The sequence below is a fragment of the Vombatus ursinus genome, unplaced genomic scaffold (assembly GCF_900497805.2).
Source record: "Vombatus ursinus unplaced genomic scaffold, bare-nosed wombat genome assembly UNPS02011369.1, whole genome shotgun sequence".
NCBI lineage: Eukaryota > Metazoa > Chordata > Mammalia > Diprotodontia > Vombatidae > Vombatus > Vombatus ursinus.
This window is the reverse complement of record NW_020951147.1, coordinates 7014241-7031041: the sequence shown is the minus strand read 5'-3', so window position 1 is coordinate 7031041 and position 16801 is coordinate 7014241. Positions and strand designations below refer to the sequence as shown.

At 50.5% G+C, this 16801-nt stretch overlaps 1 protein-coding gene across 1 annotated transcript in view; it reads left to right on the top strand.

Annotated features, from left to right (window-relative positions):
* The window catches only part of SPINDOC (spindlin interactor and repressor of chromatin binding), a gene marked incomplete at its 5' end in the record, with an annotated part of 9525 nt that extends 1980 nt beyond the window's left edge, over nt 1–7545 (top strand). Inside the window, 5 exons of the mRNA XM_027856129.1 lie at nt 2944–3264; nt 3348–3458; nt 3567–3719; nt 5058–5261; nt 6765–7545. Of these exons, the coding sequence (XP_027711930.1) occupies nt 2944–3264; nt 3348–3458; nt 3567–3719; nt 5058–5261; nt 6765–6979 (1004 nt within the window). The remainder of the gene's footprint in view (nt 1–2943; nt 3265–3347; nt 3459–3566; nt 3720–5057; nt 5262–6764) is intronic.
* Between the last annotated feature and the right edge of the window lie 9256 nt (nt 7546–16801).

Below are 16801 nucleotides of genomic sequence, written 5' to 3'. Positions count from 1 at the left end.
TTCCTTCCCCTTTCATTCCCTTCCCCCTCCTCCTTCCCCTCCCCCCTCCTGCTCACCTCTCTCCTGGCCTCCTCTCCCTGCCCCTTCTCCTCCACTTAGTCTTTCCCTCCTGCTTCGCCCCCCTCCCCCCATGCCTGTCTTTGGGATGGCTGCACACCCCCAGAGCAGGTGTAGATGGGCATCCTTGCCAAGGTCCCTGGGGCTCAGGTACTCTGTCTTTGGCCTGTGATAAAATAGGAATCTTTTGGCAGAGGGAGTCTCTGGCTCCTGATTCAGGTGAGGGCTGAGCTGGGGAAAGAGCCTCAATTGCCCGGTGCTGTGGGAGGCCAGGCCTGGGGCTGAGTGTGGAGGAGCAGGGGGGCATACCTGCCCATTCCAGTCAGACCACGCTGAGTTTTCCCTTGTTTTCTGGCAGTGGGCCGGCCGGGCTCCCCGGACTGGAAGGCTGCAGAGGGTGGGCTGCCCGCGCTGGCTGAGCGAGGGTCAGAAGCGCCGAGCCCCTGTTCTGGGGGGGGGGTCATTGCCTTGGAGGGTGGGCCTTCCCCGAGGGCAGGGTCTGCTCCCTGCCCTTCCTTTCTGCCTTGGTGCCCAAGTGCTTGGAGGGAGGTACCTGGAGCAAATATTCTATTTCCTTACCTCTGAGATAGGAACGGGAGCAGATCCACAGGCTTCTCCTCCCGCCATTGTGGGTGTCCGATGCAGACAGCGGTTGTTTGGGCCTGGTGAAGGCTGCTCCCCCGCCTGGGGGATGCCCTGGCCCTGGCTGAACTCTTGTAATAGGCCTTTTAAGCCTTCCAGTCCCCTGACCTGTTCTCAGGCCTGAATATCTGAGTTGTCCACCTTGAACCGATGGTTCCTGGGAGGGCACGTCCATCCCCACTGCCGCTCTCCGGGGCTTTTGGCTGGCCCCCCAGGGAACTGAGAACAGGAAAGAGAGACCTGGTCTTTAAATGGGGATTTGTATCTTTTGTTTTTATAATACATTCGTTTTCCAATGTACCTTCCTCCATCGGACCCTCCCTTGTAACAAACAAAAATGGAGGTAAAGCCCATGAAAAGGACGTCTTCTGGCAGTGTATGCACCATCCTGTCCCAGTAGCCCTGCACCTCTCTACTGAGACTTGAGCAGAGGCAGTTTTATGTAAGTTTGTAGGCTATAAGCAGTGGGAGTCTTTTGTAGGACATTTTATTTTATTTATTTTTGGGGGGGAGGGTTAAGCAATGTGGTTAAGTGACTTGCCCAGGGTCACACAGCTAGTAAGTGTTATGTGTCTGAGGTTGGATTTGAACTCAGGTCCTTCTGAATTCAGGGCTGGTGCTGTATCCACTGTGCCACCTAGCTGCCCCTTGTAGGACATTTTAAAGCTGATAGGGGTGATATGGAAGGCCAGGGAGGGAAAGAACGGAGATGCCATGAAGGTACACTCCTGGACTTTGGCAGCCTAGAAGACTTTGGGACAGAGAGGCTGCAGGGGCAGCCATTCAGAATCCAAAGACCCCTTTCTCTAGGCCTGGCCAGAATTGGGGACGGGAGACAGTTGGGTACATGGAGGGCTTGGAGAGATGTGGGGAGGAAGGGAGATCATTGACTGTTGTCTCTTCCCTCCCACCTCCATACACACTCACGTGTATCAGTCCCTGTATCAGGAAGCACCTACTATGTGCTGGGCATTGGGGCTTCCAAGGCCAAAGCGAGATAGCCCCTGGCATCTGTGATCTCCTTGGTTCAGGAATTCCCTCTGCTGGTGCAGATTGCTGCCCATCCTGGGCAGCTCTTGTCTGTGTACATAGATAGGAGTCCACACGGAATTAAACGGGCTAAATTTTTGGGGAGGCACTCACGGCTGGACCAATGAGGAAAGGCCTCCCATAGTCAACAGTGCCTGAGCCGAATCTGGAAGGTGCACGCTAGAAACATGTGGAACGTTCAGGACACAAAGGTGGGAGATGACACGGTCAGAACAGGGGGCACTAGGGCAGGCAGTGATCCTGGTGAGGTGGTGGAGGGACGCCAGAGGGAGTGTCATGGAGGTTATGGAGGGGGACAGCTGGGGAACGCCGACCACATGTGTCAGGGCCCACCCACGTGCTTCAGGGACTGGCCCAAGGAGCGTTAGGCTTGGTGTGAGGAGGTCTCTTTGGCTGCCAGGTGGAGTGTGGATGGAGAAGGGGCGCGAGGCAGGGATATAATGAGGTGCACCACAGTCCAGGCATGAGGTGATGAGGGGCTGCACCAGTGAAGGTAAAACTTTCTGGCCAACTGTGTGGGAGAATTGGGAGTGAGGGTTCGAGGGGGACTCCCGGTGCCCATTCTCCCCTATGGAAGTGTGCAAGATGGAGGGAAGACGGCCGGTCCTGCTGCGGTTGTGTGACGGAGCTTGGGAAGCCCGTGGGATGAGGGGCAGGTGGTGACAGATGCCAGATGTGGCTGAGGAGAGAGGTTAGGGCTGAGAATTATCTGCACACAGGTGGTCACTGAACCTGGGGAGATGCTGAGATCCCCAAGGCGATGAGTATGGAAAGAGGGGAGAAGAGGGTCCAAGACCGAGTGCGGCGGGGGGGGCACCACCTGGAGAAGGATCCTGCAAAGGAGACAGAGAAGGAACGGTCAGAGAGGGAGGATGAGAACTGGGGCAGGGGTGTCCCCAAAACCCCGAGAGAAGAGAGTCACCCCTCGAGGGGTCTGGGAGAATGGGGCTGGAGCACAGTCTGGCAGCTTTGGTGATAAGCATCCTTAGTCACTCCACCCAAGCCTCCACCCCCACTCCAGGATTAAGCCCCCCGGGGTTGGGGAGGACCTTGAGAGTGCTCTCTGAGAGGGTGTAGGAGCCGGTGAGGGGCGGGCCAATTAGGATGAGGCGAAGAGGAAGGGGCCCATCTCACAGCCAGCTCCCTTCTTTCTGTCTCCTCCCTTGTCTGCCACGCCGCTCTGCCCTTCCCTAGTGGGACAACCTGAGAACAGCCCCCTCCCTGGGCAGTGCCAGCCCGAGACCAGCACCGCTGTGACCGAGGAAGCTGAGCCGCCACAGTCATGGCAGCAAGAGTTCTTGGTGGGGAACAGCCCCGGCGGCAGCGGCCGGGCCCTGTGCATGGTGTGTGGCCAGGAGCTCCCCGCTCCTTCAGCCCGAAGTGCCCGGAGGCACATCCTTCGCCAGCACCCCCATACCCTGGGCCTGAGCCCCGGGGAGAAGAGCAACATCCTTGAGGCCTGGAGCGAGGGCGTGGCCTTACTAGACTCCCTGGAGCCCGCACCCCCCAGCGCAGGTAGGGCGCGGCCTGGGAGGGAGAGCCTGGGCCAGAGCTGGGGGGAGTCAGGGCGGCTTAGGGAGCTCTCCTCTCTGCCCCAGGCCCTCCTGAGACACCAGCTGAGATCGTGGTGCTTTTGGACTCCGAGGAAAAGCCTGAATTGCAGTCAAGTCGGAACCGGCCCCGGGGGCTCCGGCCCCTGCAGCCTGCAGGTGAGATCCCGGGAGAGGGCAGCGGGCGGCAGGGCAGGGCCGCCATCCCGGGAGGGGACGCAGGGGCCGACAGGCGGGCGCTGCCACATCTGCAGGCTGCTTTCTCAGCAGCTCCCCCAGCCGTCGACACAGGGACCAAGAAGCCGCGGAACCAGAGATGTAGGGAGCTGTCCGGGGAAACCCCTCCCAAGAAGAAGAAGGGGAGGGGCCGGACTTCCACCAGGGCCAAGGCCCTGGCCAGACCCTCGGCCCCGAGCCCAGGTAAGGGAGGGCTGAGCCTGAGGACTGCAGAGGTTGGGGCCAGAGGGGAGAGACGGAGGAGAAGGGAAGGCTCGGGGCGGATTTGAGAGGCCCTCCCCGGGAGGAGGACTAGGGAGTAGGGACACTGTGCCTCTTGTCGTCTTGAGCTGGTATGAGTGGAGAGAAGCAGAGAAGTGGACGTATAGGGGAGGTGCTTTGAAGGTAAAGTGACAGGCTGTGACAGACAGGTTGGATGTGGGGCCGAGTGTGAGTGAGTGGGTCAAGCCTGCTGGTCGGGGTGGGGAGGGACATGTTGAGTTTGAGATGCCCAGAAGGCATTGGGTGATAGCTGAAGAAAGAAGTCAGGGCTGGATGGATAGAGATAAGGATTATGGAGGAAGGCATCTGGGCAAGGGGAGACAGGAAGTCCTGGAGAAATGGCCTTCGCTTTTTCAGTACAACATGAAACAAGGCTCTCGGCTGAGAAGGAGCTTCGAGAGGGATGAAAATTTTAGGAGAGTTGCCGTGGGGAGTGGGATTGGCAGTCCCCTGGAGTGGTTCAGGAAAAGGATTGCCTTGCAGCAGTGAGGGCCCAGTTCAGGTGACCTGATGTAACCTGGCAGTGGACCCAGTAAGCAGGGGTCGTGAGGGTCTCCGGCTTCCTTTAGCAGCAGTGGGTGGCGGGAGTGATCCCGGGCCAAACTTTGATCCACAGAACCTGAGAGAAGAGGGTGGAATAGCATTGAACTGGTTTACCAAGGTTTGGGAAGGAACTGGGGGATGGCAGCCTTGGCCTTGTTGAGGACAAAGAAGAGGGTTGGGGCTTGTAAATCAGTGGGAGAAATTAGAATGATAAAGCATGATGATGGGCAGGAAATCACCTGAGTAAGACTAGGTGGGGAATGTCCACTTGCCGAGGAAAAGGACCTAAGGCAGCTGAAATCATAGAGCATAGCATGTAAGCAGCAAGGGGGTGCAGTGGACTAGGAAGACCCGAGTTCAAATCCTGCCTGGGACACTAATTGGGTGACCCTGGGCAAGTCACATAACCACTGTCTGCCTCTGTTTGCTCAGCTGTAAACTGGGGATAATGCTAGCACCTCCTGCTCTGCCAGGGAGATCAAGATGAGCTCATCTTTGGGAGGCATTTTGCCCAACCCAAAGTGATATATATATAGATGCTAGTGATGGTGGTGGTGGTGGTGGTAGTGCTGGGGGTGGTGACGATGGTGATGGTGTTAAGGATAATGGGGGTGATGTTGCCCTCAGAGCTGGAACCTTAGAAACCAGCCGGCCCAGCCTCTTCAGGGTCCAGACCTAAGGAAAGCAGCCCCCGTGTTGTTCTCTGTCCCTCCGCAGCGTTCCTCCCCCTTCCACATGTCACCTTAGAGCCCTTCTCGGCTCCCACTGAAGTCCGACACTTCACGGACGGCAGCTTCCCGCCGGGCTTTGTCCTCCTGCTCTTCTCCCACAGTCAGCTGAAAGCCTCGCAGGACAGGGCTTTGTTGAAGGAAGGAGAGCCAGCCGAGGGGAGCCCCAAAAGGCCTCAGAGTCCCTCCCCAGGTGAGCCGTTGGCAAGCCTCTCAGACTCTGGGATGGATTGGGAAGGGGGTGGTGGCAGCAGGAGAAGGGCCCTGGCAGGCAGGCCTGCCTCCTCTCCTCCCCTTCCCCCCTAGGGCCCTTTCGTAGCTCCACCACAGAGCGGGCATCCTTGCAGAGGAAGGTTGTAGCCCTCCGCAGCCCTGACAGCCTGGACTGGGCTCCGCATCAAAGCTCAGGTTCCTGTCTCAGAAAGCTGGCTCCTAGGCCAAGCTGGACGTCTGGATTCTGGAGGATTCCAAATCCAGCGCAGGCCCATGGCGGGCCTTTATGAAATGCTTATTGAACCCTAATCCCATGTGACAGAGGATGGGACCATCACAAACCTTTCTCTTTGGCGACCCTCTTGCCCTTTGCAATTTGCCTGTGATTGGGCAGCAGATACGTAGGTGAGCTCCCAGAAAAGAGACATTGTGGCCAGCCTCACCCTCCAAAGTGTAGTGAGAGACTGCGATCCTAGAGCACGTGGGAGGAAGCCGTGGGCTTCTGGGCTAAGACACTTGGGAAAGTCCCTCCGTGCCCTGGCCTGGTCTGATTCCAGCAGGCACACCCCAGTTGAGCAAGGAAGACAACGATGAACGGGGAATGTCCAGAGAAGGATGCCAGGATGGGGAAGGGCCTTTGGTCCATATCACGTGAGGATCACATACAGCCTAGAGAAGAAATCTTCAGATAACGGGGTCCAGGCCATTCCTCTGGGCAAGGCCCGGGGGCCCTCGTGGGCCATAGAGTGCCAGGGTGACGTAGCAGCCAAATCCTAACATGGTCTCAGGGTGTGCTGAGTGGTGTGTCGGTGTACAGGACCAGGGGAGTGATGGTGCCACCACCTGCGGCCCTGTCCAGCCCACGCGCCTGGATCCTGCTCAGTTCTGGAGCCACCTTTTAGGAAGGCCGTCGATCAGCTGGGGGGTGTTGAGAGGAGGGCGGCAGGCCGCCATCTGGGGCCTCTGGTGGAGGTCCAGCCTGGGTAGGGGCTAGGGAGCCCGTTGAAGGGCAGGACCAGGAGCTACAGGGTAGGCCCGGCCTGGACGAGAAGCGTCCCAGCCAGGAGAGCCGTCCCCAGGTGGTGGGGTCTCCCTCCTCTGAAGTGCCACGTGTCGGGGACGTTGGAGAAGGGGCCGCTCGGTGGGCCCGAGAGGTCCCCGTCCGTCCTTCTGTGGCCCACGTTGGCTCCCAAGGAGCTTCTGAGGGATAGCTCTGAATTCTGGAGTCTGCATCGGGGCCCTTTGGCCAGCCTCAAGAGAGAGGCCGATGGGCGTAGAGGGGTCAAGGCCTGGAACGTTCACGGGGCCTCAGTATCATCAAGTCTGGCTTCTGCATTTTACAGATGGGGAGCCTGGGGCCCAGAGACACGAAGGCACTCGCCACTCGCACAGGTAGTAGTGGCAGAGACTCTGAATGTGTCGCTTATGGTGCGGATGCCTCCCACCTCGCGGCTCTAATGCATCTCTCTTCATCCCTCCCCAGCTCCCTCCGCGGGGCTCCGAGGGACGCTGGACCTACAGGTGATCCGTGTGCGCCTGGAGGAGCCCCCTGCAGTCAGCCTGCTTCAGGACTGGTCCAAGCCGCCCCAGGGACACCGGGCGGTGGCGGGGGCCGCTGACCCTCCAGGCTGGCAGGCCGTGCTGGCAGAGTCTGGTGTGGCCGCTCGGGAACAGCCAGAGGCCGGGCATGGGGTGTGAAGGCTGCTGTGGAGGAGGGGGGACCTCACTGCACCTCCCCCAGCTTCCCCCTCCCCAGCAGACCAGCCCCTCCGTCAGAAGATGCTGATGGAACCAAGCACTTGAGCAGGGGTGGGGGAGAGCCCGCTTCTGCTCCCATCGGACGCTGCTAAGGGTCTGGGGTCTGGGTTGCCCCCGGGCCGCCGGACTGCCGCCGTCCTTGCACTAGGGTTCAGTGTTGATGGAGACCCACTGTGTTCGCCCTTCCTTGTTCCTGCTTCACCGCTTCCCGCCGGCACAGTGCCTTATATAGGAGGTGGTCACAAGGGGGGACCCACCGGAGCCCTCTACTACCTCGGGGGAGTCTCCTCTCCCCCCACCTCCTCCTGGCCCTCCTGACAGGGAGTCCCATCCCCTCTTTCCCCTCCCCCTGCAGCAGAGCAGGGGGAGCCCTGGGGTGGGGGGGGAGTAGCTCTGGAGACTCCAAGCTCTGCCCGCTTTTCACCTGCCCACCAGCCCCTGCTTTCCCCAGTTATTTCCCTTTGTACATACCCCTTTGTTGACAATAAATTATTATTTTTTATGAAGTGAGCTTTTGGGAGTCTTCATTGTGAATGGGCATCTGGAGATGAGCAAGGAAGGGTCTCTGAGGTCAGGGGAGGCTCACCTGCAACATCTCCAGTCCACCTGAGTGGGAGCCCGGCCCCACCGGCAGGCCTCTCCCTTTAAACTCGTCCTTAGCTCCAGCCTAAATCTGCCTCTCCCAGGTTGCCACCGTTTGTCCCTAGACCTGCCCTTTGAGGCCAAGCAGAAGATGACAATCATTCCCCTCCCCCTGCATCTCCCCTTCTCCACCCTTGGCTTCCCGTTGCTCCAACTGATTCTCTTTTCAGAGTTGGGTTTCAAGTCCCCCTCCGCATTCTGGTCACCCTCCTTAGACACCTTCAGGCAGCAATGCCTTCCTAAAATCTGGCACCCAGAACATCCGAGCGTCCCTGCCAGTGTGAAAAAAGAGAAGCGTTGTTCATCATGAACCTAAACTTTGCTTAAGTCAAGTAGGGAAGAATGCATGATACCGGGGCTCCAAAGCCCAGCAGCTAACATTTTATATTGTTCAGTGTGGATAGATTATCTGTGGGGGCGACCTGGGGGACTAGGGACCAGCACGCTGTGTCTGAGCTTCAAAAGATAAGGTGATACTCAGCAGGCATTCAGGACCCCTATGGTATGCTGGGCACTGGGGAGAGATAACATGTGGCAAAGTAATTATGAGGTCATCTGTTGGAGGAAGGCGCTTGCTGTGGAGGAACAGGGTAGCCTCATGGAGGAGGGGCAGCTTGTGCTGAGCCTGCACAGAAGCCAGGGATTTCAAGAGGTGGAAGTGAGGAAGGAGGGCATTCCAGGCGTAAGGCATGGCCTGCGCAAAGACATGGAACAGGAGGTGGCTGGACCAAAGAGTGGATGAGAGGGAGGAATGTATAGTAGATAGAAAAGTAGGTGGGAGTTAGATTGTGATAGTATTTGAGTGTCCCAAAGAGGAGTTTCTGTCTGATTTTGAAGGTGACTGAAAGGCTTTGGGCAAGGGTCTAGCAGTTAGGAAGCTCCTGTGATGGGCCAGGGGTGAGGAACTGAGGGTTCAAACTGGAGTGCAAGAGGTGATGCACAAGTAGAGTCCACAAGACTTGGCAACAAGAAGCCAGCAAGATCGGATATGGGAAGTTAGACTGCTCTATTCTGGTTGTGAGGGTGCAGGCATCCTTCCAGGGATCCAGTGTCATTATAGCAGGCATAAAGAAAATGGCGGAGATCTTAAGGCAAGAATTCTCCCCATTGTTGAAGCCCTTCCCTTCCACAGACCCTGTGCCTGTTCTCCTTCCCCAATGGTTCCCATCCCCTTACTCTCCCCATTCCTGTGAAGTTGAATCCCAGACTGCCAAGGAGCAAACCCCTCTCCCACAAATCCCTGCTGCCCACTCATCTTCATTCATCTCAACCCCATCCCTCCAGTGTTGCACGACATATCAGCCTGCCCCCCCCCCCCGATTAACTGCCCTTCATTTTAGAGTTCTTTCTATGCCGCTTCCATTCACTGGCTCTTGCTGAGATGACATTTCATTCCTGCCCACCCTTTCCAGTCCTCTCCTACCCCCTCATAGTCACTTCATTCATGTTTATTGATCTCAGAAGTTCTCATTGCCCACTTCCAGACTCCTCTCTACTGCTATAACTCAGCAATGTTTTCTCCTTTGAGGTTCACAGTGTCCAAATCTATCACCCATTGTGGTAGAATGTGGGTGCCTTCTATTACTGATCCCCAGGTCATTGGCTCAGTCTCCACCCTTCAAAGACCCTCATCCCCAAACCTCCCAATTCCTTAGTCTCCTTAATTCCCACGAGCTACTTACTTGTCCACCCCATCTCAGCTATACACAGACAGTCACATCCTTGATCTTAACCACCATCCACAAATGTTTCACTTCCTTTATCCAACTGCAATCTCCTATTAATTTATCTTTCTCTGCCTTACTCTTCTTTTTTTCTTTCCTTTTTAAAATTTTTTTATTTTTAACATGTGTTTTTAAAACTTTGGGTTACAAATTTTCTGTCTTCCTCCCTCCCCACCTACCCTCATTGAAAAGGCAAGCATCTCGATACAGGTTATAGATGTGTAGTCATGCAAAACACTTCCACAGTAGTCCTGTTGTGAAAAACTAAGTTTATTTCCCTTCATCCTATCCTACCCCCCATTTATTCTATTCTCCATTTTGACCCTGTCCCTCCTCAGAAGTGTTTGCTTTTGATTATCTCCTTCCCCAATCTGCCCTCCCCTCTATCAACCCCCTGCTCTCTTGTCCCCTTCCCCCCTTATTTTCCTGTAGGGTAAAATAGATTTCCATACCCTCCTTATGTTATTCCCTCCTTAAGCCAAATCCTAAGAGAATGAGATTCACTCATTCCCTGTCACCTTCCCCCGTTTCGCTTCCACTGTAAAAGCCTTTTCTTGTCTGTTTCATGTGAGATATTTTACTTCATTCTACTTCTCCCTTTCTCCTTCTCCCAGTATAATCCTCTCTCACCCCTTAATTTTATTTTCCAGATATCACCCCTTCATCTTCAACTCACCCTGTGCCCTCTATCTATCTAGCTATACATAACATATAATTTTTTTTCCCTCCCACTACCCTAATACTGACAAAGGACTCATGAGTTACAAATATCATCTTTCCCTGCAGGAATGTAAACAGTTCAACTTTAATAAGTCTCTTATGATTTCTCTTTCCTGTTTACCTCTTCTATGTTTCACTTGAGTCTTGTATTTGAAGGTCAAATTTTCTATTCAGCTCTGGTCTTTTCCACAGGAATGCTTGAAAGTCCCCTATTTTGTTGAATGACCATTTTTTAACCTGAAGGATTATACTCAGTTTTGCTGGGTAGGTGGTTCTAGGTCATAGTCCAAACTCCTTTGTCCGCCAGAATATCATACTCCATGCCCTCCGGACCCTTAATGTAGAAGCTGCTAAATCTTGTGTTATCCTGATTGTGTTTCCACAATACTTGAATTGTTTCCTTCTGGCTGCTTGCAATATCTTCTCCTTGACCTGGGAATTCTGGAATTTGGCTACAACATTCCTAGGAGTTTTCCTTTGTGGATCTCTTTCAGGAAGTGATTGGTGGATTCTTTCAATTTCTATTTTTCCCTCTGGTTCTAAAATATCAGGGCAGTTTTCCTTGATAATTTCTTGAAAGATGATGTCTGGGCTCTTTTTTTGATCATGGCTTTCAGATAGTCCAATAATTTTTAAGTTCTCTCTCCTTGATCTATTTTCCAGGTCAGTTGTTTTTCCGATGAGATATTTCACATTTTCTTCTATTTTTTCATTCCTTTAGATTAGTGTTACAGTGTCTTGATTTCTCATAAAGTCACTAGCTTCCAATTTCTCCATTCTGATTTTTAAGGAAGTATTTTCTTCAGTAAGCTTTTGAACTTCATTTTCCATTTGACCAGTTTTGCTTTTTAGGGCATTCTTCTCCTCATTGGCTTTTTGGACCTCTTTTGCCATTTGGGTTAGGCTATTTTTTAAGGTGTTATTTTCTTCAGTATTTTTTTGAGTCTCCTTTAGCATCACTCTCAGTTTTTCCTCTACTTCTCTTACTTGCTTCTCAAAATCCTTTTTGGGCTCTTCCATGGCCTGGGACCAATTCATATTTTTCTTGGAGGCTTTGGATGTAGGAGCTTTGGCTTCGTTGTCTTCTTCTGGTTGTATGTTTTGATCTTCTTTGTCACCAAAGTAAGATAATATAGTCTGACTCTTTTTGTGCTGCTTGCTCATGATCCTGGCCAATTACTTGAGTTATAAACTCTTTGTTAAGGTAGGAGTCTGTTTCCAGTGTGGAGAACGTACTGTCCCAAGCTTCAGAGATTTTGTGTAACTGTTTTCAGAGATACTTCTAGGAACCTGTAAATTTTCAGTTCTTCCAAGGTGCTATGACCAAGGGTGAGGTGTTTACTCCTTTCCTGGCCTGTGCTCTGGTCTACCGAGCACTCTTTTCTGTCTTGGAACTGTGAGGAGGGTTTTCTCTCCACAGCCACTACAAGTTCCACCATGCCAGCACTCCTCCTCGCCCCAGGACCGCCACCCAGAACTGTGACCCAGATCCAAGCACGGGCAAAGCAAGAGAATCCTGCATCAGCAGAGAGATCACTGCAATCCCCCTCTGATCAGCCACTTGATTCCCCCTCAGGCTGTGGGCCAGAAGTTCAGGAGGCAGCCGCCACCCCAGGGCTGGAACCCCACTGTGCTTCTCTCTCAGCACCGCAGAAACAGACTTTTCCTACTGACTTTCTAAGTTGTCTTTGGAGTTTGTGGGTTGAGAAGTCTGGAAACCACCACAGCTGCCCGCAATTCAGTCCTCTGAGGCCTGCTCCAGGGTCGCTGCGGCCTGCGCGCCCACGCTGAACTGTGCTCCTCTCCCCAACATACCTTTCCAATCAACCATCCAGGCTGTCTTGGGCTGGAAATTTGTTTCACTCTGTCTTCTTGTGGGTTCTGCTGCTTTAGAATTTGTTTAGAGCCATTTTTTATAGGTATTTGGAGGGATTTGGGGGAGAGCTCAAGCAAGTCACTGCTTTTACTCTGCCATTTTGGCTCTGCCCCTCTGCCTTCCTCTTCTTCAACCTGTGACCTCCACCCCCTCATTTTCCCATTACCTCTTCTCTGATTACAGTCTCCTCCCTTTCCAATATTGAGCCTTAAGGGAACTGGTTTAATTCTACATTATATTCTCAAATTCCTTGTCCTGTACTTGACCCTTAATGACTCCCACTACTCCTACTGCTATTGAACAGAGCTGGAAGAAGTCACAAAATGTTGTCAGCTGGGTCCCTGCAAATTTGTCAGCTAATCTCAAGTGGGCCCCCACTGCAGCAAGGCAATCCTTCTCTTCCTAATTTATTCTCCATCCAACTCTTCCCCAGTGGGCTTCTCTTTTTCCTTGAAGATGGCGCCTCCTCCCAACTCTCTGGGCTGAGGTTCTTCCCTCAGGCCTCACCACAAAAATCCAGCTGTTCCCTGAAAGCCCTCTTCTCCCCTTCTCTCCATTCAACAACCTCTCTTCCTCATCTCATACCTCCTGGATATTTCCTACTATTTCCTCCTTTTCCCTAGGCTCTGATGAAGACGTGATCCTTCTCAACATGGCCAATCCCTGTACCTGCATCGTCTCTAGTGATTGCCTCCTCTGACGTCCTTACTCTCCCTTTACTCATCCCTCACTCTCCCCAAGGCACTCATCTTCTTTATTGGTACCATCTCATTGGTGTTCTTGTCAGCTCCCGTGGGTTTGATTGTCATTTCTAGGCAGATGACTCTCAAATCCATATATCCAACCCTAGTGTCTTTGCAGTATCATGGATTGCCTATTGGACAGATGTCCCATAAATATCTCATGCTTAACATGTCCAAAGCAGAATTCATCTCTTCCAAATTTTCCTGCTATTACTGAGGATGCACATCACCACCCTTCCAGTAACCTGGGTTCAAAACTGCCTTGAATTCATTTTGTCTATGCTATGTATATGCTACACTTTTTTGCCCCAGCTAGAATGTAAGCTCCTTGAGGGCAGCCATTGCTTCCTTTCTGTCTTTGTGTGCTAAGTGCAAATAGATGTTTAACTGATGGCTTTGAAAGTGCTAATGTGGATCACTAGAAGCATAGCCATGACCTCCACAGAAACAAAGAAGTCTGGAAGAGGGGTGGTTTGGGGGAAAGATAATATGAATTACATAACTGGTGACAAAACAAACAGGAATGAGAAAGAAGTGCCCATTGGTGCTCCACTGGACATCTCCCCCAATATAAGTTGGTTTAAATAACTCAGATTAATCTCTCTGAGTGTCAGATTCCTTATCTGTAAAATGGGAGTAATCATACTTGTCAAGGCTATGTTGGAAGCATTGTTACAAAGATAAAGCACAATATTGTGTATGAACCTCTTTACCAACTTTAAAGGGTTCAGTCAGTTATAGAAATGTTGCACTCCCTCCATTGTAAGCTAGTGTTAGGGAGGTGGGGGTGGAGCTGGGTCCAACATGGCCTAATGGGACAAGTCTGAGAGTAGGAGTCATACATAAGAAGTTACTGAGTTTTAGAGTCGATATATAGCTTGGATATCTGGTCTCGTGATGGCCAGGATTATTGCAATTTTGCCTGTGTATCCCTAGTGCCTAGCACATAGTAGGTGCTTGATAAAAACCTACTGGTGCATTGATTTAGTCCAGAATTCCAGAAAGAGGAAAAGATTGCTCACTAGTCACAAAACCGGTTAGTGGCAGAGCTAGGACCGGAAATCTGGCATGCCGATTCTCAGGATTCTTTCTTCTCCACCACCTTTCCTCAGCCACACTCTGTTGACTCAAATAAATTTTAATCTAATTTCACCTCTTACCCCCTTCTGGGCTTTCATTTCCTTGGCCATAGAATGATGAAGATAAATACATACCCTTTCTCTTAAGGAAAAAATGAGGAGGAAGCATTTTGATAGGGGGGAAAGATACTTAGGTGGAATTAGAGACAATTTCTGTTACGTGTGGCGATCAATTTAGTCTCTCAATGAACCTCGTCAATAAATGATACAATTTAAAACACTATTGAAATACCATCTTGCATCCATCAGATTGGCAAAAGTGAAAAGCAAGGAAACAATGTTAATGGGTCTGTGGAGGAACAGGTGCTCTCCCTTGTGGAACTGCTAACTTGTTTAGGAGAAGAATCTGGTGGTGCATAGTAAAAGTTATAGAAAGAAATTATGCCCCCAGGCCCAATCTGGGTTTAAAAAGAGCTCTCTGAGCAATTTGGAAGTATGTCCAAAGGGCAACCAAACTGCGCGTACCCTTTGATCCAGATCCAACAATACCACTACTAGGTCCGTATGCCAAAGAGATTAAAAAAAAAAAAGCAAAAGGAACTGTATATACAAAAATATTTATAGCAGCTCTTTTTGTGGTGGCAAAAAATTGGAAATGGGAGATGTCCATCCATTGGAGAATGCCTGAACAAGTCATGGTATATGGTTGTGATGGAATACTATTGAGTTATAAGAAATACAAGCAGGTGAACTTTAGAAAAACCAGGAAAGACTTACATGAACCGATGCTGAGTGAAGTGAGCAGAACCAAGAGAACATTGTACACAGTAACAGCCACATTGTGCTATGACCAATTTTGCTAGACTGAGCTCTTCTCAGCAATGCAGTGATCTAAGACAGTCGCCAAAGACTCATGACGGAAAATGCTGTCCACACCCAGAGAAAGACCTATGGAGTCCGAATGCTGATCGAAGTATGCTATTTTCACTTTCTTTATCTTTTTCATGATTTCATACCTTTTGTTCTGTTTCTTCTTTCAAAACATGACTAATACAGAAATATGTTTTACATGATTACACATGTATAACCTGTATCAAATTGCTTACTGTCTTAGGGAGGGGGAAGGGGAGGGAAGAAGAGAGAAAATTTAGAGCTCAAAATCTTACTTAAAAAAATGTTAAAAGTGTCTTTACATGTAATTGGAAAAATAAAATAGCATTTAAAATGTTAAAAAAAAAGCTCTCTGTTCAAAGATTTTCATTCATTATACTTGACAAAAACCAGGGAGCCATCTCAACATCCAACAATAAGAGAGTGATGGTTAAAGGTTGGTACAGTAAGAAAAGTAACCTGGGCTAGTGGATAGAGCCCAGCTCAGAGTCCAGAAGACCCAGCTTCAAGGGTTGCTTCTATACAGTTATCCCTTCCATATTTTGGGGATTAATATGCGGTGCCACTCCCCCCACCTAAATTTTTTACCTAATAATCATAATTACTATTATATATTATTAGTAGTAATAATAAATCCACCTAAATTTTTTTTGGCCTTCCCTTCGTATCAGAGAAGTGTGACTTTTTTCTTTTTCTTTTATGGGGTGTTTCCAGTACCTGATCACAAAATATGGGTTAAGTATTTGATCATAAACTCTGCGTCATCTGCAGCTCCCGCAAAACTCCCCCCAAATTCCCATTTAATTTCTTATGTCAATCTGAGATATATCAAAACTGTGATGGGGAAAGTCAAGATGTGTAAGGGGTAACTGTAAATTGTGGCTGTATGATGGTGGGAAGTCAACCCACAATAGTGTTTCAGCATTGCAGGCAATCTAAGACTAAAAATCTTAGGTATAGGTCTGCATTGGTGGAGAGGAATTTCTTCATTGTGAGTAGGACCACAGGTCTGATTTAAAAAAAAAAAAAAGGTTAATTAATAGAATCCTAGAATATACACTTACCATGAGCAAGCCACTTACCTCTCCATTCCTCACTTTTCTCATTTGCAAACTGAGTCAGGCTCAGTGGCTTCTAGGGTCCCTTCTGGCTCTCAATCTGTGAGGCCATAGATAGGAATCGAGAGAAATCTAGCAAGACTTTTATGAAATAACACAGAAAAGGCATACGCAGGACCAATAGAGCAGAGCATACACTGATCATACCTTACGAGAGGAAAAGCAAACAAGGAATGAATGGAAGATGGCGGAGGTGAATGAAAAGTGATGGCTTTTTGTGGTTTGAATTTCAGCCATTTAAGTGGAAATCATTGCAAAGCCAGGTCAGTAAACTGTATTGATGTTCAGTACTGTTGCTAATAATTTTTTCTGACAGAGCCCATTTATTTAGCAATCAGATATTTATGAAGCACCTACTGTGTGCAGAGACAGAGGGGAAAGTAACTGACAATAAGGCCAGATCACTGTGTGTTTATACATGTGCCATATGGGTGCTGCATTTCATTCAGCTCTGTATCCTCCAGCGTTGCCTGGCACAGTCACCTCCACACAGTAAACACCCAATCCCACATCTGGCTTCATCTTCTCTCCTCTTCATAATAAATCATAATAACAAAGGGATGAGATCCAATGGGAGAGGGGAAGGAGGAGAATTCAAGGGTGCAGTGTAAATAGTACTACATTGGGAGTCAGAGGGATCTGGGTTCTAATTCCACTCTCTTCAACCCCAGTTGCTAGTTAGCTGTATTAATAACCTTGGGGCAGTCCTTTCCTCCCTCTTAGTCTCTGTTACTGTCCTGGAAAAAACAACGAATATTCATACCTGTCAGATTGGCTAACATGACAGAAAAGGAAAACGACAAATGCTGGAGGAGATGTGGGGAAAATGGGACACTAGGGCATTGTTGGTGGAGTTGTGAACTGGTCTGACCATTCTGGAGAGCAATTTGGAATTATGCCCAAAGGGCTACAAAACTGCTCATACTGAGTCAAAACTCAGTAATACCACTACTAGGTATGTATCCCAAA